Genomic DNA, 24,174 nt, shown 5'->3' with positions numbered 1-24,174 from the left:
ATGTGCTCGTGGTGAAAACTTGACTGCTCAGGTATGTGAGGTGCAGTGATGGAGATTTACTGAGACGCAGCTTGCATGCGAGTATAAACATAAAAGGGCTTGCATTTTACAGGGTAGTCACGGAGAAAGCTGATTTTTTTTTTGCAATATTGTGTGTCAAGTTCTCTGTCAGTGGCTCCCTAATGAGCGTATCGATTACATGCTTGCAGGTGGTGGTCCTGGTCTTGGAGGCTGATGTGCGCATTTAAAACCTTAAGCTCCATCAAGGCACGGAGATCATGGGTGCACCGTGCTATTGTCCGTGTCTGCTGTGACTGGCATGGTTGTCAGCTGGGAGAAGGGCTGAGGGGCCTGTGCTGGGGTCTGTGCTGCCTTTCTGACTGCCTGAGAACAAAGCGCCTCCTCTAGCCTGTAATCAAAGCCCTGGGAAATAACAGACATGACATTCACCTGGACAAACACACATTCACTGCTGGGTGTGTGTGCCGTTCATATGTGCTTGAATGTATGTTAACATGCTCTCACTTGTAGCTGTATGCACACACAGAGAGAAATTCAAGAAACCTATTCTTTAAAACATTCCTCTGACAATAATAGACAAAAGTGTCCTCCAGCTCTTGGAGGCGACTGGAGCGGTGCTTGCGGTCCTGCAGTGCCTCAGGTGTGCCCTCAGAGACCTGTGGTTGTGTTGGATTGGGAAAGTGTTCTTTGGCTCAGCTTACCCTGAGGAAGAGCAGGCCGACTGATAGTGCTTCAGGCCTCAAGTGGAGGCTGAGCGAGAAACAGCACAAAAGATGGTCTCTGTCTCCGTGAGGTCAGAGCCACAACCCAATAAAATACCTCTTTAGCATCAAGCCATTATGTGTTTGTGAGCACATTTTATCATAGCATTGTAATGGCCTTTTGGTAAATGCTCACAGGCATTGTTGAGAGCAATCAGGAAATGTTTTGTAATGTTTGAGCTATGCTGTTTTCTTTTTTTCCTCTGTGTCAAACCGCAGACCCCAACTGTCTCTCTGATTCTAATATTACCGTTTTTCCTCTCCTTGTTTAACCTCTCACCTCCTCTTCTCTTTCCGCAGATACGTGGAGGGAAGCTGATGATCACAAATGCCCGGAAGAGTGATGCCGGGAAGTATGTGTGCGTCGGTACAAACATGGTTGGAGAACGTGAAAGTGAAATAGCTGAACTGACAGTGCTTGGTAATTAACCCCCTTTTCTTCTCTATTGCAGTACTTCAGTCTGTTTTCTGTTTTACTTTCTGTCCACATACAACCCACAAACATGAACACACACACATCCACACACATTCTGTTTCTCTGCAGTGCGAAACAGAATCCAGATGTTAAGCTTTGATTGTCTGTCTCCCTGGGAAGTAAATGGTGTCACTGACCTTTATCAGATAGAGTGTGAGACGACCTCCAATCTCACACCTCGCTACGTATCCCACACTGACCCCCGCAGCGTCTCTCCTCACCATCAGCTGCCCCCTATTTCATCATGAGTGACCTCTGACCCTGATACTCTCCTGTGTCCCAAGCAGAGAGCATGTCCAGACTCCTGATTTTATCGCCGGCTTTTTCACTTCCTCCACCTCCTTCCCTCAGAGACCTCGTATAATCTGTCAGAAGGAGCAACAACAAAAGGCAGTTTCGCAAGGATAAATAATCATACTGAAATAATACTGCCAGGGCTGGAATGAGGTCAGCTCATAGCTTTTGTGTTTGTCCACATGAGTGAGTATAGCAACACAGAAACTCTGGTTAATCATAAACCACCTTGGTTAGTGTTGTCTGAAGGAATGTTTTCAGAGCAACTGGAAGCTATGATTTTTTTAATCCTTGGAAAATCTAAAAAATAAACACTGGACATGCTGTGGTGACCCTGTACCGCTGGGATTTGATGGCCAGAGCTGGACCTAAGGTTGCTGCGGTTAACAAGATGACAAAAGGAGTTAGAGTTTTTGTCAGGGCATCCTGTCTTCAATTAATCTAGTGTCGTGTCACATGTAATTAAAGCCATATACTGTACCACAAAGTAGTTACTGTTTCCTGCCCTGTGTTTTTTCTTTGACTGAAGTGTACCGTCTAGTCTCTATAAGTCTAGACTGTATTTTTGTCTAATGTGGGTTGTTAATCATAAATTGACTATTATGTTGTCATGCCACGTCTTTGTATACAAAGATTATTTCACATGATTGCATCATTTTCATTCCAGGACACCTTAAATTGAATTATTTAACTTAGGCTTCTCTCCAAGATGTTATTTTTCCACTGGGTTTTATTCAGTTTTCAATCTCATTTCAAGCCTAGTTCTAAAGTCTGAGTAGCTCAAGAGCAAGATTTGTCGAAGGATTCAAAGCTACAGATTTTATGCAGATTCGGTCTCTGCTTTGTGATGTCTAACTTTTGTGCTGCTCTCATCTTTGCAGAGCGTCCCAGTTTTGTGCGTCGCCCAGGTAGCCAGGTGGTGTTAGTGGACCAAAGCGTAGAGTTCAGGTGTGAGGCCCGCGGCGACCCAGTTCCCACCGTGCGCTGGAGGAAAGACGATGGTGACCTGCCCAAAGGAAGGTATGACTCAACAGCTTGTCACCTTTCCTCACACAATACCCTCCTCCCTCACCTTCTCCCTGCCTTTGTTTGATCCACTGCTCGCTATTGTCTGTGTTGTCAGCTGACGCATGTTGCATTGAGTGAGTCTGTGTGGACACTTTTTGTGTCAAGTTTGACAACATGAACACCCGTTTTAATCCAGATACGAGATTCGTGAGGACCACACCCTCAAGATCCGTCGTCTGACCTCAGCTGATGTTGGCTCCTACACCTGTGTGGCAGAGAACCTGGTGGGCAAGGCGGAGGCATCGGCCACGCTCACCGTCCACGGTAAGACAGAATACACACTTTCACACTGTGGAGTGACCAAAATATTTCATTTACAGCCCCATGGACAGCCATTATAAATTAATTTCCATTTCGGTTTATTGTGCAGCTTGATTCCAATGCAATTTAGCTCGGCCACATAGCAGTAATAGCCTTCAGCTTTAGTGCTACATGGTCATCACTTTCAGCTATTCTCTCTCAATTAGCTGATTGATTTCTAATAAAAAGAAAGGCAAAAATCTATAACAGCTGTAGAGCTGCACATGTGGGATCTCAACAACAATCGATTTCATTTGCCCTATACAAGTGGCATTTCTCCGGAGGCCTGTCTTCCTTCACATTTTAAGACATTGTGTGCTATTTGTGAACCTATGAAATATCTTTGTGTCTCCTGTGGCCCTCTCCATTGGACGTCTTATTAACACAGTTGGAATATAAAGCAGCCGGTCACAGAGTGTGAACATTCAGAAAGAACCCATTCAGAGGAACTGGGGGGCTGGGATCACCCCCCAAAACCTCCTGAGAGTCAGAGGAACACAGGGGCTATTTAACGCCAAACTAATGGGAATGTTGGGAGTCGGGTGAGAGAAGAAGGGAGGGAAGGAGGAGGAGGCTGACGGCAATGGAGAGTGGGATTGGATGGAAGGACAGTGAATATGTTGGTCTTGGTGACGGCTCACCACTGATGCAGAACGGGTCGGGAATTGGGGCTGTGGGCGACTGTGGTGAAGAGGATAGAGGGGGAGAGGGGGAGAGGGGTTTCTGCGGTGAGGTCAGTCATATTAATGTCACTCGCAGGAGTCAGTGTAGCAGAGACATAAGGAAACAAGGCAATTCTATCCCTCTGCCGACCCCCACCTGCAAACACAGATACTTCATCCTCACATGGCTGCCCTGCAATTATTTCTTGATTTTCTCCTCAAGACAGCCATACACAGATTGGAGGAGCAAGATTAGGCACACCTGCCAATACACCCATCAATATATCTACTTCTCTTATTGCCTTTCTACACAGTTTCCCTCTCCCTGATGAAAGCTTAGTTAATGAAAGGGAACAGCATTGATGTGCTGGTTCAATAAGCTGTTTTCTTGGCTTAGAATCATATTTGAAAAGCTTAAACCTCCCTTGTCCTCAGTGGAAATAAAATGTCTTAACCTCAGGGCAATTCCCTGTGGCCTGCATGCAGAATCAAGGCACTGACCCTCTTTTCATACATTATGCCTTTCAACCCCCCCAAGTTATAAGAGTTAGACAAGCGTGAAAACTGCAGGAGAAGCACTTAAATTGATTACACGTCAGCAAAGAAGAAGCCCTGCCATAGATTTGAAGGACAAATGCTTGGTGCTTTGTAAAATCAGGTGAAAAGGACAGTCGCGTAACATAAATCATGGGAATCCTAGTGTCACAGTTCAATCTGCCTGATGCCTGAACCTTCAAGCTCTCAAAGTTCCTAGAAACATTTCCATCTATTCCTCAGATCCCTAAGCTTCATCCAGACCAGGACATGAGGAGGCCAGGGAAGCTGTGGGCACTGAATAGTCCAGCTAATTAAAGACAAGCAGGCCACAGTCCCACGCCCGGAAATGACATGCTTCTAATTACAGATTCGGGCACAGGAAAGGAAAGAAAAGACTGGTAATTGTAGGTCTAAACAGGCGAAACTAGCAGAAACGATGTATAGGTAGTGAGATGTCGCTGTAGTAGTGAAGACAACAGTAATGTGGGGGGCAAGAGTTTAGTCTGTGGGTTTAGTGGGCACTGCTGTCGCTCAACATCAAGAGTCGAAGAATGGCAAGAGTGCTGAGCCACGGCTTAAGAATAACTGAGCAGCTGAATAAAATCATTTCAGTGGTGAACTACTGGCACAGAGAGCTACACCAAAGAATGGGTAAAATAGACCAAAGTGGAATTAATGTAAATACTCTTTGAACTCTTGAAGTTTTCTGCTAAATCTGCTCTGATGTGTAAATGGACGATAAAACCAATGAATGAACCAGTGAATTAAAAAAAAGAAGAAAAAAAAAGGAATGGTTAAATATAGAAGTAATTCCCTGAAGAGCCTTAATGCAATTTGCTTATGATAGCATTATATTGTGTGTAAATGATATTAGAAATATAGCAAGACACACAGAATTGAAGATATTGTCATTTAAATAAACCCTTTTAAAGAGCTGGACAGTTTATGAGAATAATCCAGCTTTGTGTGAACAGAGGGGGATTTTCACAACTTCCATGGCGAGACTATCAGTGAATAATGTCAACACTGTGGGAATGGCGCCCTGGGCTATTTTTCTTTCAACGTGCTCTGCTCTCGTTACTAACTTAATCAATGAATTATTGTCTTACACATGTGTTTATCAGTCTACTACACCTCTTTTGGACTTATAAATATGTCAAGTACAATATTTCATTGATTGATGGAAGAAATGCATAATTGGCCAAGTCACTCTGGCGTATTTATAGTTTCATCGTAAAATCATTAATCTAAGCCACATGAGACTGTAGTTGTGAGATGGGTTTTAAGTCTGCTTTGGGTGTGAGTACATGTGTGGACGTGTATTTCTAAAAGGATTAAGCGTCAGATGAAAGTATTTTGATCTGGGTCTGGTATGGTTAGATAATGTTTACGCAGTATTTTCTTAATTAAACCTCACCAGCGGACTTCCGCCATAGGAACTGACTCAGACTGTTTTGGACAGAGTTAAAAAAAAAAATCAACGTGTTATGTATTTTTTCTCAGCTGGTTAAGTTTGCCGCTAGTAGTGATTTATGTGTTGTAAGGTCTTGAATGGAATGGGAGTCCCCAGAGCAGCGTTGCTAATAACCCATGTAAAGGGTCTGGAAGGAGACTTGGAACTGGTGCCAAAAGAGAGTGAATGAGAGGAACTTTCTTGTCAGCAGTGTGTGTGCTGTTACAGCGATGATAAATACCAAGACCTGTTTGGGTGTCATGTATAAAAAGCTGATGCTTTGAGTCACTCCGTACCACAAAGTTGTGAGAGCCACATTTCAGCTGATGTACAGTAAACAAAATATCAGAGTGGGGCAGAGTATTTAAAGAATGCCACACTCCTCCCAGTGGGATCAGCTATTAATCATGCCAAATCCTCTGCATGCAGTCCTACTCCAGTGTGGATGTCAGGCAGACTGAACAGCAGCACCGCTCAAATCCCCATTAATATCTCTGCTGTAAGTCTTTGGTTCATAGCCTGCCTCCTATTGGGCTGGAGGCCACAATACTCAGTGTGTTTTCCTCAGCCGCTCTGATCAGCTTATTGATGGAGATGCCCCTCTGCGCTGTAAGCTCGCAGAAATCCCACAACAAAGTAGCCCGGTCAGATTTAAGGCTCACCTCTCCCTCCAGGTCCGCAACTGTGATCACAGCAGCATGGGAGAGGTAGGGTTACCTAATTAAAGGCTTAGACACACATGGATGGATGTGTGTGGGTGTTGTGGGGGGTGGTGGTGGGGGGGTTGTGTATTTGTGGGTGTGTGCGTTCTCACGATCGTGTGTATCTAGCCCCTCTCACACATGGGTAGCGGTGAGCGTCTTCTTTTGGGAGTGTTTGATGTAAGTCTTATCTGCATTTTAAAGGCCAGCGATAGGCAGAGGGAGGAGGGAGGGGCTGGTCATTACTCTGACTGACAGCGTTTATGTTTCCGAGGGAGCCGTTGGAGCAGACAGATTAGATAAGGTGAGTGATTGGCTGGGGGAGATTTATGGCCAAAGAGTGACAGTTAACATTCACCTTGTGCTTTTATGGACTGGGTGTACATTTGCAAGGCTGTGTTTGAGGGACTGTGATCTAGCTGCTCCTCGGGGTGCTCTAAACTTCATTAACGGTACAGGGATGTTCACCTTCACACAACACCTGGGAAGAGATGGAGAAGGTAAAGAGTGGGAAAAAGTAAACAAAGCATGACGTTGCTCGGCATAAAACATCTGTCGTGTGTGTTTCATGGTATTGTCTGTTTGCCTTTTTGTCGTTGTGTTTTTTTTTGTTGTTGTTGATTCAGATGTTCTTCCAGTGATTCTCTTGTGTGTGTGTGTTTTTTTTTAATGCATTCTTGATTACTTATGGTAATTACTCTGTTGTCTGCATCATGTAGTCCCTAGGGTGTGAGTGGAGGGTGAAATATGACATGTCTTTTATTCACTGAATAAATAACAACATGATTCTTTGTGCTCATGGACATCACATTGTTATTTTCCTTATCGCTCTTCTCTGCCATGCTGTTTATTATTTAGTTATTCATCTTTGGGTTTTTTGTTGTTGTGTTTTTGTTTCCTTTTTAGTCGTGTCTGGTAAGTTGAAATGTCACCCGTCACCTATTCACCGCCCTGACAGAGACAGGAAGCTGTCACCACCCCCCTTCATCCTCCTCCCATCACCTCTCCACCCTCCAATCAGCACTCATGTTTCTGTTGTCATGGGCAACAGTGACAAAAGGACATTAATGGGTAAAAATATGTTCAGCTTGGGCCTCCAAGGTAAAGCCGCATCATTTCATTCTATTATTTCCCCCCTTTATGCATTACCAAACACGCCGGATTGTTAATGGACAAATTATGTCTGTATTTCAAATGGCAGCTTTCAGATTGTTTTTTTTATGTATAGCATAGCCTCTATAAAAATGGATTCAAATGTTAGGAGGTTTAAGACATTTAAATATCCAAATCCACAGTAAACGTGTGAACTGCCCTGCCTCTCAACATCTATATTTCAGGTGTGTCTCCTCACATAGATGGCCTATTAGACCGGCAAGGACTTGTGTCTGCTGTAGAGGGGCATGGGTGACATTGGGCTATGACACCACACTTAGTCTGAGATGGAATTTGTCATTAAGATGCATGGATACTGCATTCTGGTTGAGGCCTGTGCTGTTGGAGGGTGTCAGCATGGACAGATGGCTCAAATTTATTCCCCATTTCCATGTAAATTTTAATGGTGCATGCCCTTGCCCATGCAAATAAGGGGGCATGGGAGTAACTCTTGTTTTTTCTGTTCATTACATCTATAATCTACCTGCATTTTGAATTTGATCAGCGTCCTGTTTAATCTGCTGTGCAAACACCATGCAAAGTTTTGAAAGAGAGCCTATACTCTTAAGATCTGATTTGAATACGACTTCAGAGCTGCAGTCAAATTTCCTTTCTTTCATTCAAATAACCCAAACCACTTGTAACTGTTATATTATGACAACTATAATAATATACTATGGTGTGTTTGTCTATTCAATGGCTAACCATTGTCATGACTGTCCTCTAGTGCCCCCGGCATTTGTGGTGAGACCAAGGAACCAGGTGGTTGGGGTTGGCAGAACTGTCACCTTCCAGTGCGAGGCCACTGGAAACCCACAGCCAGCCATTTTCTGGCAGCGGGAAGGCAGTCAGGTAAACAAAATCAACTTTGATAAAGGTTTTCATTTCAAAATGCTCCTTGCTCCTTGTTTAGTCCTTTTGTAGGCATGGTTCAGTAGATAGCTAAGACAGATGTTTGCATGCCTATACCATTCCTGCAAAATAAAAGCCTGACTGAGATCTGTTTTCATACCCCACAGAACCTGCTCTTCTCCTACCAGCCTCCACAACCCTCCAGCAGATTTTCTGTATCTCAGACTGGGGACCTGACCATCACTGATGCCGAACGCTCAGACATGGGCTACTACAGCTGCCAGGCACTCAACATCGCTGGTAGCGTCATCACCAAGGCTCTGCTGGAGGTCACTGATGGTAAGCAGCCTCCCTGTAAACTCAGTCTCTGCACAGAGCAAAGCTCAAGAGAGAATTAGAGGGACACTGAGTGGATGAATATTGGTATTTCAGATAGTCTTTGGCTCATGAGGTTAAAGCTGTTCATCTTAAATGCTGTGGTCCTACTGTAGAGCATATTAATATCTGAATTGAGGTTTGTGAGGTTTGGTCTGGCCTGTTCAGTGTGTTCCTGTCAGAGGTAGAGACTCTCTGGTGCCTGTGCACCCAGACCATGGCTCAGTATCTGGCTTCATTGGCTTCACACTGGCTACGTCTCCTTTGGTATTCCATGGCTGGCTTGCTGCTGTCTACCGTTGGAAGACTGTGGCTGTGTGGTGAGGTCTGGATTGGGTCCTCTAATTACTCTGCTAGCCAATCCCTGTCAGCCTGGTGGACTAACCTTGGTTTCATTTCCACCATTCCCACAGAGATCTGGGCAGCTATTATTTTGTCTATGACACACCTAGATTCATCCCTTCATTTACCAAATGTCCTTCTTCATTTCAGACCTACGACGGTGTGCTCCATCTCTCTCTCCTCTTCTCTTTCTCATTCTGTCGTGCTCTCTGGATAATAATAACAGTTATTAAAGTGAGCAGGCCGCTCTGAGGCCACAACTTCTCCGCAGGCAGATCTGGTAATTACAGGTCATGCTGACAGTGTTTTAGTAATTGCACCATCCCCGGCACAAAAGCAAAGACAAAGCGGCCCAGAGATTACACCGCAGCATGGCTCTGAGGATGCGTGCACACATACATACATCATCATGTGTTGCCTTTACATTGTGTTTGGTATTAATTTGATTGCTCTTCACTGACTGTAACTTGCTTGTAAATCAGTGGAGCTGACAGCAATGGTCATCAATAGTCCTATGAATAATAATAATAATCAGAGGGAGGCAGACAACCTATAGCAGGAACATGATGAATCACACACAGTAGAGACGGAATAAAAATGAAAAACATCTTCTCCCTTTTCCTCCTCTCCCCTGCCTTTCTCTGTCCGTCAAATGCATGCTTTCTCTCGATGCCTTTGTTTGTTGTTTGTGTCTGCTGGTTGAACACCCGGGGTTCACAGGCTGTGAGTCAGGGAGGAGGAGTTTAAGCGTCCTCATGCTGATAACATTGTCAGTTCTGGCTGGATGTTTTTGAGCATTTTCTCCCTTGTTTTGTTTTTTATGGCTGGGGGATGGGCCATGGGGTTGTTGGCCACGAGCGTTCGTATGCTTAGCGCCAGGCATCTGGTAGAGCTGCAGCGAGAGGACTGAAGTATCTGAGGCTGTTTCATTTTAATTACGCTGCTTTTATTTGGCTGAGTTTGACTCCTGCTGCTGAATGATTAGAAAATTGCTTCCAGTTCTTACAATTGGATTTAATTCCTCTCCCACTACCCTTGCAGTTCTCACATGCTTACATTGCTACATGCTGTTCGTCAGATTCTCACTACGCTCTCTGCCTTTTGTGTGTTTTCTCACACAAGCTGGATATAATTGTCTTAATCCCCCGTTCTTTCGGTCCCCATTACACCACATGAACACCTTCACAGCTTTGCTCCTTCCACCTCTCCACACAATTGCTCATTCTCCGTCCTCCTTCCACAGTCGTGTCAGACCGCCCGCCACCAGTTATCCGACAAGGCCCAACCAATCAGACGGTGGCTGTGGATGGCACAGTGGTCCTCAGCTGTGTGGCAACGGGTAATCCCACCCCTACCATCCTCTGGAGGAAGGATGGTGTATTGGTGTCCACTCACGACTCCAGGGTCAAACAGCTGGACACAGGCGCGCTGCAGATACGCTATGCAAAGGTGAGACACCTGGACACAGGTACAAACACGCTCAGATCCCTTTTTAACATCAAGCAAAGTAAACATGCAACACTGGACCCAGTACTGTTCTGTGACATTTGGAGTTAATTTGTAACTTGACTACGGAAGTATAAACTCACCTTGTATTTCTATGTTTATATAAAAAAATAATGATGTTTTTAATGGAGATTTTCTATTAGGCTGCCTTTAATGTCTAAAGCCATTCAAATAAACTTCAAAGTTGTACATATCTCATCCATAATGTGCTGGGTAAACCCCTGCTGGTCAGTAAATAAAGCATGTGTTCCCTGCCAGCAACCAGCCCTCAGTGGGCTGTCAGTCAGTTGTCGCGGGTAAGAAATGGAGTCTGTGAAGTCGAAGAGTCTGTAGTTCCTGTCAGTCAGCAAACACAGTGGGTTTTGTGTGTAACTTTGTGTGCGAGCATGCGTGTGTGCGCTCGAGATGGCAAGCTGTGTGATGCCGAACACACTCTCAGGGATAGAGAAGCAGGGGGTGCTGACGTGTCTTCCAGACGGAGGCGTCACGGGGTCAGAGTTCACGTCAGTTTGTGGTGTTCTGATGAATGCTGGCATGTCTTGTGGTGACAAGATTGCGGTGTGATTGGGTTGCCGGTGCGAGGCAGGCAGGAGGGGATGCGTCTGAACCCCTCTCCTGCTGTAGCCGAGTCAACACCGCAGGCATTGTGCATTAATGAACTTGTCATTTCTCCCCGACAACATTTTAATCAGAACGTTTTTGATGCGTGAGGTAATTTATAGAGTTTAATAGATTTTCTTACCAGCCAGACAAAAAAAAAAAAAAATACACATCCTGAGGGTCATTTGCAGGACATGTTTTTCTCTCTATTTTGCTTAAACACCAGCACAGTAGCCCATAGCACACAATGTATCAACAACAAACCACAACAGAATTATCTGCCTTACCCACAGACCTTTACTGCAGTTGACAGGACGGACATTTTTTTAACATTTTGCGGTATGAAAATATGCCACATACCTTTGCCAGCAGGGTTATGTTTTGCGTTTCGTTTATTAGCCTGTTAGCTAGCTAGTCATCAACCGATTTCAGTTCAATTTGGAGGAAATTTGGTTCATGAGCCAAGAAGCAATGGTTTGTTTTTGTTCTGGATTCAGATTCAGGTTCAGATCCAAGAGTCTTTAGAGAGAAACTTCTCATGAACTACTGCACTTTCAGTGAAAAAAATCTGGCACATGTACCACATGATTGTCTCTCACTGTATGTTTTGATGCAGGTCCAGATCGAATGCAGATTACATTTGCCATTATTTAAATAACAAACTTAGAAGATTGTTCAGCCTTGGTAGAGGATTAGGGAAGTATGAGCTCTGTGAGTGCTTTCCTGTGTTGTTCCGAAACGAACATGCAGTCTGTGCACCCCACTTTTCCCTGCAAAGTTATGTCTAAAAGCGTATAAATAATGGAGGTCTGAACATATATCTTCAGTGCAGATTGTCACCACATCTGTTGAACGGGGCAGTGACTTCCATGTTTGATACTCAGGGGGATGGTAGCGAGAGAAAAAGGTCTCCAATTAGTCTATGATCCTGTGAAAACCTTTTCCATTTGACTAGGAATGGCTGTCACTTGGCCTTTCCAGCTGCTTACCCCCAGTTTCTGCTATGAAAAAGATGATACTGAGATTATCAGGCAATGACAGCTGCCTGCTACTGACCCCACCAGAATGTCAATAAGTAGTGCATAGAGGGAAAGAGAGAGAGAGAGAGAGAGAGAGAAAGAGGCTGAAAGAGAAAAAGCGACTACTACCAGTTCAGGAAACTGTAACACACATTTCAATGATTTTCATTTAACTGAATATCCTCCCTTCTCCCCCTCCAGCTTGGTGACACTGGGACCTACACCTGCATTGCCTCCACACCCAGCGGAGAGGCCTCATGGAAAGCCTATTTAGAGGTTCAAGGTAAGGCTAATCCAATAGTGTCCAGGTTTTTCACCATTAGTTTTGTTCTCAGTTAGTGGGTATGTTTTACTATTATTTATTCTGATCGATGAAAGAACAAAATGCTTGAGAGTTTTTCATGGCTTTGGTTTTTGGAAAATAGCAATAAATTACATGTACTTGTTTGTTTCCCCTCTCTCTGTTCTGCATGTAGAGTTTGGAGTTGCAGTCCAGCCAAACAGACCCACTGACCCAAACCTGATCCCCAGTGCCCCCTCTAAACCTGAGGTCACTGATGTTTCCCGCACTTCCGTCACCCTCTCCTGGAAGCCTAACCTTAATGCTGGAGCCACACCCACCTCCTATATAATAGAGGCCTTCAGGTAAAACAAATCAACTTGACCATCAATAACTAATTATTCCATGGCTTTCTTCAAACCTTTTAAAGTTTCATTCTCTCTGTTGTTTCCTCAGTCATGCATCAGGGAGCAGCTGGCAGACCTTGGCAGAGCATGTGAAAACTGAGTCGTTTGTACTGAAGGGCTTGAAGCCCAGCGCAGTCTACCTCTTCTTAGTACGGGCAGCCAATGCCTACGGGCTGAGTGATCCCAGTCCTATCACTGATGCTGTGAAAACACAAGGTGTGAACCGCACTCATACTCATATGAATTTGATGAACAGTACACTTGGTGTTTTGGTGTATAAGATCATTCATTTTTAATGTCTGTGCTTCTGCACACAGATATCCCTCCCACCAGCCAGGGTGTGGACCATCGTCAGATCCAAAGGGAGTTGGGAGAAGTGTTAATCCACCTGCACAACCCCACCATTCTTTCCTCCTCCTCTGTCAGGGTGCAGTGGACAGTGAGTATCATTTTCTTCATGAATGCATTATTTTCTTGTCACATTCTCACAGAGCTGCAGCCACATACAGATTGCCATATGGATCATTGGTATCACTGGCCACCAAGGCTCCAAGGTTAGTTTAGTGATAAGCCTACGGTCAATTTGTCAGGCAACTCAGCCGAGCTAATGTGCTAACGTCCTAGCACCCTACAGAGCAAGGACACTGCAGTGAGCAGGCTGGAACACAATCCAAGTGTTCTTAGCATCCATCTGGTGTGAGCCTGAACTGGTCAGCTGGCCAGAGACCAAAAATCTGCAGCTTTGCCCACAGCAGACCACTCAGCTGCCCAAAAGCTTAACTACAGAGCCCAGCCTTCTGCAATAGGCCATATAGTGGCATATAACAGTGTGTGGCGTGCCAGTCTGTGCCCTCTCAGATTGAAAACACTTGACGGCTGTTAAAATAATACAAGAGTGAGAAGGAAGAGGCGGCCAACTCATGCTCTTAAGTGGAAATGGCTTACAGATGTTAAAACGGATAGGTGGAAGAGGAGGAAGTAGAAGTAGAACTGGGCGCTTATGTTGGTGTTTCTTTGCTGGTACAAGCTGAATATGAAATGTACTGTACTCCAACTGCAATAAATCTAGTTTCAGGATTGTTTTTTTTTTTTTTTTTCCATTACAAGGTAGTACAATTTTATATTTTTGGCTTAGTGAAGGCAAAGAACAGCCTGACATGAGGCCACCCTTATATTCCCAGGTATTATGAAGTGTCACCGTGATTGATGAATGGGACTGAGGAGACGTGAAAAGGATAGTGACACGTCAAGACTGATTTAAGACATAACTGCCCAGTTGCCCTGTCACCCAGGAATGTTCCAGAAAAACACGCGGTACGAGGAAAATGAAAAACGCTGTAGTAAAGCGCCACAGTTCCCTGGTTTTGTGGTGTTAAATCTATTCCCAGTGTGGAGTTTCTTGGTTTTACATTTTCCTTTGTCTTGTGGTAACTGGTTGCACAGTTTTCAGGCTAATGAAGACCACCTGAGCCGGCAGCATATTTTACAAGGGAGGGATAAAGAAATCACTAAAATCTTTACAAGCCAGTGCTGCCTGCCTTCCACAGGGACTTGTAGGGATATTAGCATACCGGTTAGCAGTTACTCTTTTCTCCAACCATGCTGGATCAGAAAGCAACATTAATTATCCCTAGATTAAACTAACAGACAAATCCCTTCCAATTGCATTTGCTGTCTTTATTTAGCTACATTAGACACTGTTTAACTTCTCACCTTCTGGTTCTCCGTACGAAGATCCACTTTTCCTCGTCCTCCTTGACTTCAGCAGCCATTCAGTACACTGGAGAGCAGGACAGGATGAGACAGACTTTTCTGGGAGCCTGGGCCCTTTTTAACCAGCTCCAGACATAGAGGAACCTCTGGCCAATGACCTCATACTGTGGTTTTCACAAATCGCTGCTGCTCCAAATGGCGCATAGACAGACAGCCGAAAAGAGAGATGTAGATGTGGATGGATAAACAGAGGGGTGATGTGATGAGTTAGCACCCCCATACCATCCAGCGCCTGCTGTATCAGTTGCACGAATCCATAGCTGTCCAGTGATGCTACAATCTATTAACTTACTGTATCATTTTTCCACCGTGAACTGTGAAGCACATAATGAAGTCAAGCTGACACTGCCTTTGTCTGTGTTCCTGTGCCATTCACTAGGTGGAGCAGCAGTCACAGTACATACAGGGCTACAAGGTGATGTACAGGCCTTCACCGGAGGCGATGCAGAGGACTGAATGGGCTGTGTTTGAGGTGCGCACCCCCGGGGAGGACAGCGCCGTTGTGCCGCAGCTTCGGAAGGGAGTCACATATGAATTCAAAGTCCGCCCCTTCTTCAATGAATTCCAGGGAACAGACAGTGATGTCAAAATCGGCAAGACGCTGGAGGAAGGTGGGGGGATGTGAATGTGTGTGGTTATGTGCAAGTGCGCTTTAGTGCTCGCTCGCTTGCATGTGCGCATGCATGTTGTCATGTTTACACAATTTTATATGCACAGCTTGTATGTGTGTGAGCATACAACAGCTGTTCACAGCAGGCAGTGAGGGCAGGATTATGTTTTGTTCAAATGTGGTGCGCTCAAGCATGCTGGTGTGGACGTTCGGCTCTTTAAAAGGCCCTATGGAAACCTGTACACAACACCCCAGTGCGAGTGTTGTACTAATTTTTCACAGAGTGTGGTTGTGGAAGTCTCATGAGGTTTGGTTAAAAACCATTTGCGAATTTTAATTTGTAGCAAACACTTAAGAGAAGTGTGAGTGCAGAGTGTTTACCAGAGAATGTGTGTTTTTGTGTGTCTTAAGTGTGTGGGAGTGTTTTGATCTTTTTCTCCTGGATTCTCCTTTGTTCCCAGTTTGGTTGATAATTGTTTTCAGGGTTCTATACATAATGTTTGTTCTCCCATGAGCAGAAAAATGCTTATTTTTATAACACTCACTCACACTTTGATTACCTCTTTTTATGTTGCATTCATAATTATCTCAGTGTAATTACTGTTGGACCGCAGGTTGGCGATCACACACCACCGTGCACCCCACTATCATAACTCCCTGTCTACTTTAAGGAAACAGTTATTTGCTTTTATTTGTCCACCAAATCATTTGTATTAAACAAACAGATAAAAGTGTCATAATTCTGATAATTAGTCCTTTGTTCTCACCTCAGTCTCACACAGAGATAAAGGACAAATTCTGACAGCTGAATGGGATGAGGGGAGGCAGGGCGAGACTGTATGCAGTTATGGAAAAAAAAACAGTATCATGTATGAAGGTGTGTTTTTTTTAATCTTTTGTCTACCCCCTTCAGCCCCCAGCGCCCCTCCTCGTGAGGTTACAGTGACGGAGAGTGGGGACAATGGGACCGCCATCATGGTCTCCTGGCAACCCCCTCCAGAAGAGGAGCAGAATGGGGTGGTCCAGGAGTACAAGGTAACAAAAAAAACAAAAAAAAAAAAAAAGCTAAAAAAAAAAAAACAAAACAGCCAGCAGCTCCCTCAGGTCTGAGCAAGTGGGACTCGTACTGTAGAGACACAAAGGAGAAACCAACAGAGATACAGCAGTCAACAGAGGAAGGGACAATGCACACACATGGAAAGGTAATGAATTCCTGGTGGGGGCACACCTTTCCTCGGTGTTACTCCTCTGTGTGCAGTGGAGGCTCAGAGACAGAGGAGGAGAGGAGTCAAAAGCAGGAGAGCTGATGGAAACTGTTGTGAAACAGTGCCATCAGGTGGAGAGAGCAGACTTACACATCCTGTGGGGTTTCAAAGGGGCTTTCTAGTGAGGAGCCTTTTCAGTGAGAAAATTAAAAGAATGAGAGAACAGACTTCATAAAACGTAATAAAACGCAGATATTTTAGTGGAGACCTCCATGCAGAGGCAACTAAAAGTGTATTTTGTGGAGCGGAGAAGCTACAATAAAGAGGAAGGACATAACAATGAAGAGACAGACGTGTATTATAATTCCAGTCATTTCTTTGGTCTGGAGCTGTGCTAATGCATTCTTAAATCTACAGTGATTCTTTTTTCCTCCTCCTTACTTGACAGTGTGTGCTCTTTTTGTAATAGCCTCACTTTGGACAGCACTGTCCTCTCATTCGTTATGCTGTAGAAGTCCTGTATTTTAATTGGAAAGCCTTTTTTATGTCACAGGGAATATAGGTTAGTGGTGGAAGCGAAGATGAAGCAGACCCAGTGAAAAAGTTAAGCCGCTGTTAATTTTCCAGGTAAATGTTTCTGGTGATAGAGTGATAGAGTCATTTCATGGTTTTTAAGTCCAGCCTGAGAGGGTTCCCTGCTCATTACCGAGCCCGGTCCCTAGCGGCAATTCCACTCACCGCAATGTTTTAGATACACATGAAAATTTCAGGGGGGTGTAGGTTTATCATAGAAGCGCGAAAACATGCACACATGTATAGTACACACCCAAGGAAGTGTGTATGTTAACCTAGTTAACTGCTGGGAGGAGGTGGGTGGCAAAGAAAGCAGATTGTCAGGGGTTCAGGATGTGGAGGTCTCATGCTGAGGTGAATGTATACTCGTCTTTGTGACCCTGGTTTGAGTCAGCCCGGGAGAGTGTGATTGACAGCACTTAGTTTCTACTGAAATTGGGTTATAGGCGTGATCCCCATTTGTTTTTCATGGGCTTAAGGCTACACTGAGAGATGTTATGGCTACCTCAGCTAATACTGACCCTGTGTTGAGCGCAGCCTGTAAAACATAAAGCCATGTTGTAAAATCTTTTGGTACCTCAGAGATGTAACATAATACCCACGGTGCACTAAAATGTTGTACTAGCAGCACCAACCAATTATAAAGGCACAGACTGGTGGCGGCTACCAAACCGAATGTCGTCAGGAAACCCTCATAACATTTCCTCAATCTCCACTTTCTCTTTGTCTGTGTTATGGCAGATTTGGTGTTTGGGGAACGAGAGCAGGTACCACATCAACCGTACAGTCGACGGCACAACCTTATCTGTGATGATTCCCAGTCTGGCCCCGGGGATCCGCTACAGTGTGGAGGTAGCAGCCAGCACCGGGGCAGGTCCCGGGGTCAAGAGCGAAGTCACCTTCTTCCAGCTTGGTGAGTTAAAAACAAGTTTTACTTCTCTCTCACAGGAGGTTATATGATCTTTTCGTCTTTCCTCTTGTGGATTTGCTGTGTTCCGGTGTGTTTCTCCCTTAGCAATCCTTGTACACAGAGCCATCAATCATCTGATGAATAATTATCGCATTAATCCAGTCATCTAAAATTAAGAGGTTTTCAGTAATATGACTTTCTGGCAAGTAAACAGGCAATTATGTAATTCCTTTCTCTGTGGTAACGGACATGTTCAAGCCTCTGCCTGCTTTTCCTTTCATTATCAACAGCGATACTTGACAACGGTAATTGAAGTCAACACTGTTACACAAACATCATCAAACTTGCCACGGGAGAGTGTGATGAGTTGGAATGACAGGGAGCTTTCACAGTCTCTGCGCACTCTGAAATGGCCTTTAGCCTCAGTAGCTGGCAGTGTGAGCAACACGGGCACATTCAACTCCTGTGTGGCAGAGCTGTTGAGCCGGCTGCCCCACCCTGCTCCAGTCTCCAGTCAAGGATGCAATGTTTTCTGTCTCTGCTTCACTTCAAACAGCAAAGGCAATAATGAACCCTGCGCTCTGGGCTCAGGCATGACATGTTATTAATACTACGAACCACAGTGTAGACTGCGCTGGGGCTAGTTGTTGTAATTTACTCCTTTTTTTTTGTTGTTTGTCCTCTTAGTCTAGACAGACAGATATTTTAGGATATTTTGTCAGTTTTTATTCCCCAAAGCTCTGAGCTGGCCTACTCAAGAGAGAGGGATGGAAAACACATGAATAGCAGGATGAGGCAGAGAGAGAGAGAGAGAGAGAGAGAGAGAGAGAGACAGACAGACAGACAGACAGACAGACAGACAGAGAACTCCTTCTGGTTTTAAATGTGAGATTGAGTGGGCTGGGATGGGCATGAAGAAGCATCGGCTGTGACTGATACAATTTCTCTCACTTGAAGAGTTCCTGTGGTGATTGTTGCCATGTTCCAACACTGGAGTGGAACAATGTGCCTCGGGGACCAGCGCTTCACCCAAATGCATTTGTCACACTCTGAGCTTGTATGCGTCATCCCAGCCTAGATACCTGTGCAGTCCCTTGTGGGCTGCTTAGTCACATTGGCATACTCCCTTCACTGGGCCAGACAGAGCCACAAATTGAGAAGACAGAGAAGTGAGCAGAGAGGCAAACCCGAATGGAGACATGGACTGAGTGGCTGAGACAAAGACAGAGAGAAGGATATGGAGGGATGAAGGCGTGGAGCTGGTTTCTGTGGGGAAGTGTTTCTGCCTCTGGCTGAGAGAGCTGATAGAGGAGAGTGGCCACAACATGAAAGACTTGAGGAAAAGAGATGAAGACAAAGTAACACGAACATGAAGAAACTTCAGAATGGCGGGGGGGCAGGGAGGAGGGCGGGGTGATGGGGGTGTGGGGCGTCCTAGAGAAGGCTTTCATGTATCACACATGAGGGAAAAGCACAGAGAGAATAGACAGATGAGAAAAACAGACCGAGCGCGGGTTGTTGTGAGCTGCCATACAGACGGTGCCTGTACACTGCAGCTCACAGTAGGAACAGCTTCAAGGCATTCACACCTCGGCTTTTCACAGACGCGTCTCAGTTTTGCTAATTACTGTGGTGCCTGTGTTTGAGGATGATCTCACTGGATTTATTTATATGATTATGAAACCAGCACCGCTCAGTGTACATGATGCCTCTCTGTGTTTTCCTATCTGGCTCCATCAGGCTGGCGTGGTGCACAGGCTGTGTTTGAATGCCTTTGGTTGCTCTCGCCTGCTCACCATTGTTGACTGAGATTTGCGATGAAAGCCTTTTGAATAATAGAGAGAGACGACTCCGCTTTCTCAACCCAGCCTCATACACACCCACTGAGATGAAGACTCTTTCTGTGCGTCAGAAGAAAGAGGAATGTTCACAGTTATGTGCTGTTCTGACTCCATTTATTTTAAACATATTTTCCCTATTTCAGGCTTTTTCCACTTGGTTTGAGTTTTAGGTTTAAATATTTTTTTTCCCTCCCTACCTCCTCTGCTTTCACATGCCTAACTCCTTTCATTTGATTTGTGCTGCACACTAACTAAATTTTTTTTTTTTTTTTTTAATACGTCTCCTCCAACCATTCCCCAATTCCCCATCCTCAGATGCATCTGGGCGGATGACTGAGACTGAGTCCCCTGAGAACCCCCTGTCTCAGCAGATCTCAGATGTGGTCAAGCAGCCAGCCTTCATAGCAGGCATAGGAGCTGCTTGCTGGATCATCCTCATGGTCTTCAGCATCTGGCTGTACAGACACCGAAAGAAAAGGAACGGCCTCTCCAGCAGCTATGCAGGCATACGCAAAGGTCGGTGCATGCGTGCAACATTTGACTTGATCCACTTGAATTTCTGATTTGCTGTGCTGGTTTGAGGTTGCAAGAGGTATTCTCACTTACAAAGTGTGTGGTGGGAAATGCAATGCAGTATTTATTAGCGTGTTCACTTGTGTTTCGATCCAGTCCTCTCTGTTTTCTTCATCCAAAATGCTGCCAACCCTCCCTCACATCCTCCCCGTCACACACACAGAGGGATGTCTTTGTAGAGCACTCTGGGTGAAGTCTAACTGAAAGTACTCTGCAGTAGAGTACTTTAAGATGTGATGTGACTCCCACTGAGAGTGCTGCATGAAGACGTCTTTTCTTTCTTTTTCATACTTCTGTCATGCTGATGTAGCAAGGGTGTGTGAGGAGTGTTTCCAGTAAAGTATATTTTGAGGTCCAACAACTCCCCTTTTAGCAACTCCCTTCCGACTGTGTCGGGAAGGAGAGAATACCCCGCCATCGTTATCAAGGACATACTGACATTTTCGCACGTTTGAAGTACTCTTGCTGTCCTATCAGAGAGAGGCCTTTAGACATGAAGGAGTTGAGCAGTTAGCAATCCTGTTCATAGTGTCTGCTTACTATGTTCTTAACAATCTCAAAAATCCCTGCCAATGGGTGTTTGGGCTGCGGTGCAACCCTCTTAGAGTAGCCACAGCGTAACCCAGTGGGTTTGCACCTGACTTAAGTGGAAGTGACAGGGTTCATGACTTGCCCAACCTCTGCCCACAATTGTTAGAGTATAAAGAGAGCTATTAGCCTCTCTTTCTGAGTCTCATTTATGTGTAGGCTGGCTTAATGTGTGGCCTTGGGCTGTGCAGCTGCTGCCTGTGAGTGCTACCTGCGCCATCCCCACTTCTGGACTCAGGTTTACTCCCGACTACCGGGGTTAGAGGAGATCCACCTTCAACCTTGAAACACACACAGGCAATAGACTGACATAGCTGTTGCTAATCTGTGGCTGTCACACAGAAAACTCGGTTTATCCATGTTCTGAATCCACAGCACTCCTCTTAATAGCGGGAACTGTGAGTCATGTGAAAGTGAGAGATCCCTTGGCTAAGCTTTTCCTTAGGCTCTCTTGTCTTTTACGAATACCTGTGTGGATTAAAATGGTCACAACTGTTGCTTTTTTTCCATTACAGCTTAGATTACCTTGAAAACACATTTCAGTGCCGCTACGTGAGGAAACGATACGCCTGCAATCTGAGACATCTTCATCCAAGGCAACACCCTCATAAACAAAATTAAAAATTGCCTGTGTTCTTTAAAAACAAAGGTCATTCTGAGGGAATGTGTTGATACAGAAGAAGTAACTTCTAACGCTTCATTAGTGGAGTAATGATCTGTGGCCAGGCGGTACACGACAGTACGGTGTAGGCTGAGATTACCCTCCGGCCCTGTGTGATGCTCTGTGTTGATGTTTACTCACATAAACTCAAAGAGCTCTGCAGGGCCACAGTAGGCAGTCACGCTCCCCTTTCTTCTCCTCCTCGTGTCTCCAGACCACAAGAGGCCATGGTCTTTGTTGGAACTGGTAACTAAGAATGTTTTGAAAAGAGTATAATTGCAACCACATGAAGCAACAATCTGCGCTCAGGATGAAATAGGTTGGATTGGGACTGACTGTGTACGTCTGTGTGCTATAGTGTATGCAAGTGTTGTCTCCTAACAGATTATGTATTTCAATTTGTCAACTTAAAAGAGGAAAAGAAAAAGTCAAATAACTTTTTCTTATTTCTGAGACAATGATTCCAGTCGTACAAACCTCATGGTGCCCAAACAAATCAGCTAAAAAAAAAAAAAGTAAAAAAGTAAAACTGTAGCATCCAAATAATCAGCTACAGCTTCATCAAGCCTGGGAGTGAACGTCTGTGACAGAACGGGAAGCTGATTTATATATTTCAGTCACGTTTACATTTCTCACAGACTGCTTTGCCTACCAAGTGGTAGTGTCTCCTCTTCCAAGGCACTCAGCAAACAGATAAAAGACATCCAACTACTCAAATCTTTAGACTTCTCTGAGCATCAAGAGGAGAGATTCAAACACAGCAAGAGTATTGTGGCATTTAGAGGATACTTATTTGCACAGGTGCTGCATGAATTGATTGTTTGGGGAAATGAAAATGTGACAACAGCGGTATCTGTCCTCTCTGATGTTTCTCTCAGATGCAGTTTTAAGTTAAAAGGCAAATGTCAATATGTCTAATTTAAGGCAGTGTACTGGATGACTACCAGCATGGTGCAATGTTGCATCAACTGCAAATAGCATTCTTCACTTCTTCAAAGAAGGCAGCGACAAAGAAAATGTTAAATTTTACAGAAGATATCCACCCATTACAGAATCTAGAGTAGGTGGATGTTTTTGCAGAAGGACCATGCCAGAGTGTGAGTAATTGAGCCGTGTGGGTGATGATGTGAGTGTTACAGATAGCAACAGACATCTCCCTGGTGTGTGACCCCCACCCAGCAGGGCCTCTGACAGTCTGGGCCAGGATTTGAACCAGCAGCTGGTTCAACACTCGCTTTCCCCCAGTCAGGGTCCAGGGATGTCTGAGGGGATCAAAGACTTGGGGGCAGCAAGGAGCATGAGAATACAGGCTAAAATACTTTTTATAGATTTATGTACTTTGACAGAAGTTATATGGTTATGAAGCATAAAAATCATCTCACAGGAACTGATTCCACACCACAGATGCACAATAATTCAGCAATAATTTGATTTCCTTTTTTTCTGTTCCAACAGTGCCGTCCTTTACTTTCACACCAACAGGTAAGCACTGATCTCTTGGGTTCTTTTTTTTTCGTTCTATAAACAGTAAGTTCATTCTGTTTTTACTCATTCACTGTACTTGTGCACCAGCCTTCTCTCTGTTTTCATGAAACACCACCTTTAACAGCCTCTCAGAGTGATTGGCCTCTTTTAAACATAGATCCTGCTATATTGCCCTTAAGAAGACCCCCTCATTAAGATGGCTTAGCTTGTTTACACTGAACCAAACAAAGCTGGAATAACACTGCCTCAGTATGCAGTTTTAGATGCTGTTCCTGATGGCATTCAGGTGGCGTGACATGCAACACGAGCATCAGCGTCTGTCCTGCTGTACCACCTCTCCCTTTTACACACAAGTTGATCTGGCTCCACTTATTGCTACAACAACATTGCCCCCCCGATTCCTGATTCGTACCTTTCCTACAGAACGACATTCCCGCCTTATAAAACGGGCTCTTGAATGTAGAGAAGTCAGAGAGGGACTCTTGATGTTTATCAGTAAAAGGAGCCAGTCATTGGCACCGTTTAGAAATAAATGTTTCACCAAATGTTTGTGTCGTGTCAGAACATAATGCTCAAATAGGAGCAGGCCACACTACTGAGAAGCTGTTAAAACTAGTGGTAACTTGATCAAAGGGCTGCTGGCAACTTCAGATGGGATTTAAGAGAATGACACACCACCAGCACTCCCAACACACCAATTAGATAGGCGAGTGGCAGCAGAGCTAAGAAGGTTATCTGCAAACCGAAGTGACACGGCGTAAAACAGAAAAAAGAAAAGCTCCCTCTGTGCTTCTCTATCATTCTCCTCTCTGCGACTCTGTATTTACAGTCCTCTCCTCCCTTTTCCTTTACTCGTGGACTTTCATTCATCTGAAATTCTTTGTTTCCTCAGAGGTGTGTCAGCGGTGTTGGCAGGGCTCAGTGCAGTGGCGGTTGTGAAACAGTGAATGGGTGAGAGGAAGCAAAAGTGGGGAAGACAGTATTGTACAGTGTGTGTTTGTGATTACACTAACTGATCCTATCTGTGCAGAGATTGTACGTTTACAGTAGTAGTGTTGTTTCTGTCTGCCCTGAGGCTTGCAATCAGGTAGAATAATTTTGCAGTTGCAAGTTTGATTAATGACCTGCTGGAAATCTTGAAGGCGAAACA

At 44.7% G+C, this 24,174-nt stretch overlaps 1 protein-coding gene across 1 annotated transcript in view; it reads left to right on the top strand.

The window, feature by feature from the left end:
• Positions 1-24,174, top strand: part of robo1 (roundabout, axon guidance receptor, homolog 1 (Drosophila)) — a 218,489-nt gene that overhangs the window by 179,776 nt on the left and 14,539 nt on the right. The window contains exons 6-21 of the mRNA XM_071496345.1: positions 1,083-1,203; positions 2,433-2,571; positions 2,756-2,883; positions 7,179-7,187; positions 8,152-8,276; positions 8,444-8,615; positions 10,237-10,442; positions 12,320-12,401; positions 12,595-12,763; positions 12,855-13,021; positions 13,123-13,244; positions 14,958-15,189; positions 16,102-16,223; positions 17,708-17,879; positions 20,033-20,233; positions 22,995-23,021. Of these exons, the coding sequence (XP_071352446.1) occupies positions 1,083-1,203; positions 2,433-2,571; positions 2,756-2,883; positions 7,179-7,187; positions 8,152-8,276; positions 8,444-8,615; positions 10,237-10,442; positions 12,320-12,401; positions 12,595-12,763; positions 12,855-13,021; positions 13,123-13,244; positions 14,958-15,189; positions 16,102-16,223; positions 17,708-17,879; positions 20,033-20,233; positions 22,995-23,021 (2,194 nt within the window). The remainder of the gene's footprint in view (positions 1-1,082; positions 1,204-2,432; positions 2,572-2,755; positions 2,884-7,178; positions 7,188-8,151; positions 8,277-8,443; positions 8,616-10,236; positions 10,443-12,319; positions 12,402-12,594; positions 12,764-12,854; positions 13,022-13,122; positions 13,245-14,957; positions 15,190-16,101; positions 16,224-17,707; positions 17,880-20,032; positions 20,234-22,994; positions 23,022-24,174) is intronic.

This window comes from Trachinotus anak, unplaced genomic scaffold (genome assembly GCF_046630095.1).
Source record: "Trachinotus anak isolate AG129_WGS33_773 ecotype Australia unplaced genomic scaffold, CSIRO_AGI_Tana_v1 ptg000014l, whole genome shotgun sequence".
Classification (NCBI taxonomy): domain Eukaryota; kingdom Metazoa; phylum Chordata; class Actinopteri; order Carangiformes; family Carangidae; genus Trachinotus; species Trachinotus anak.
Note: the sequence above shows the minus strand (reverse complement) of the source record. Positions and strands in the feature narration are given on the sequence as shown.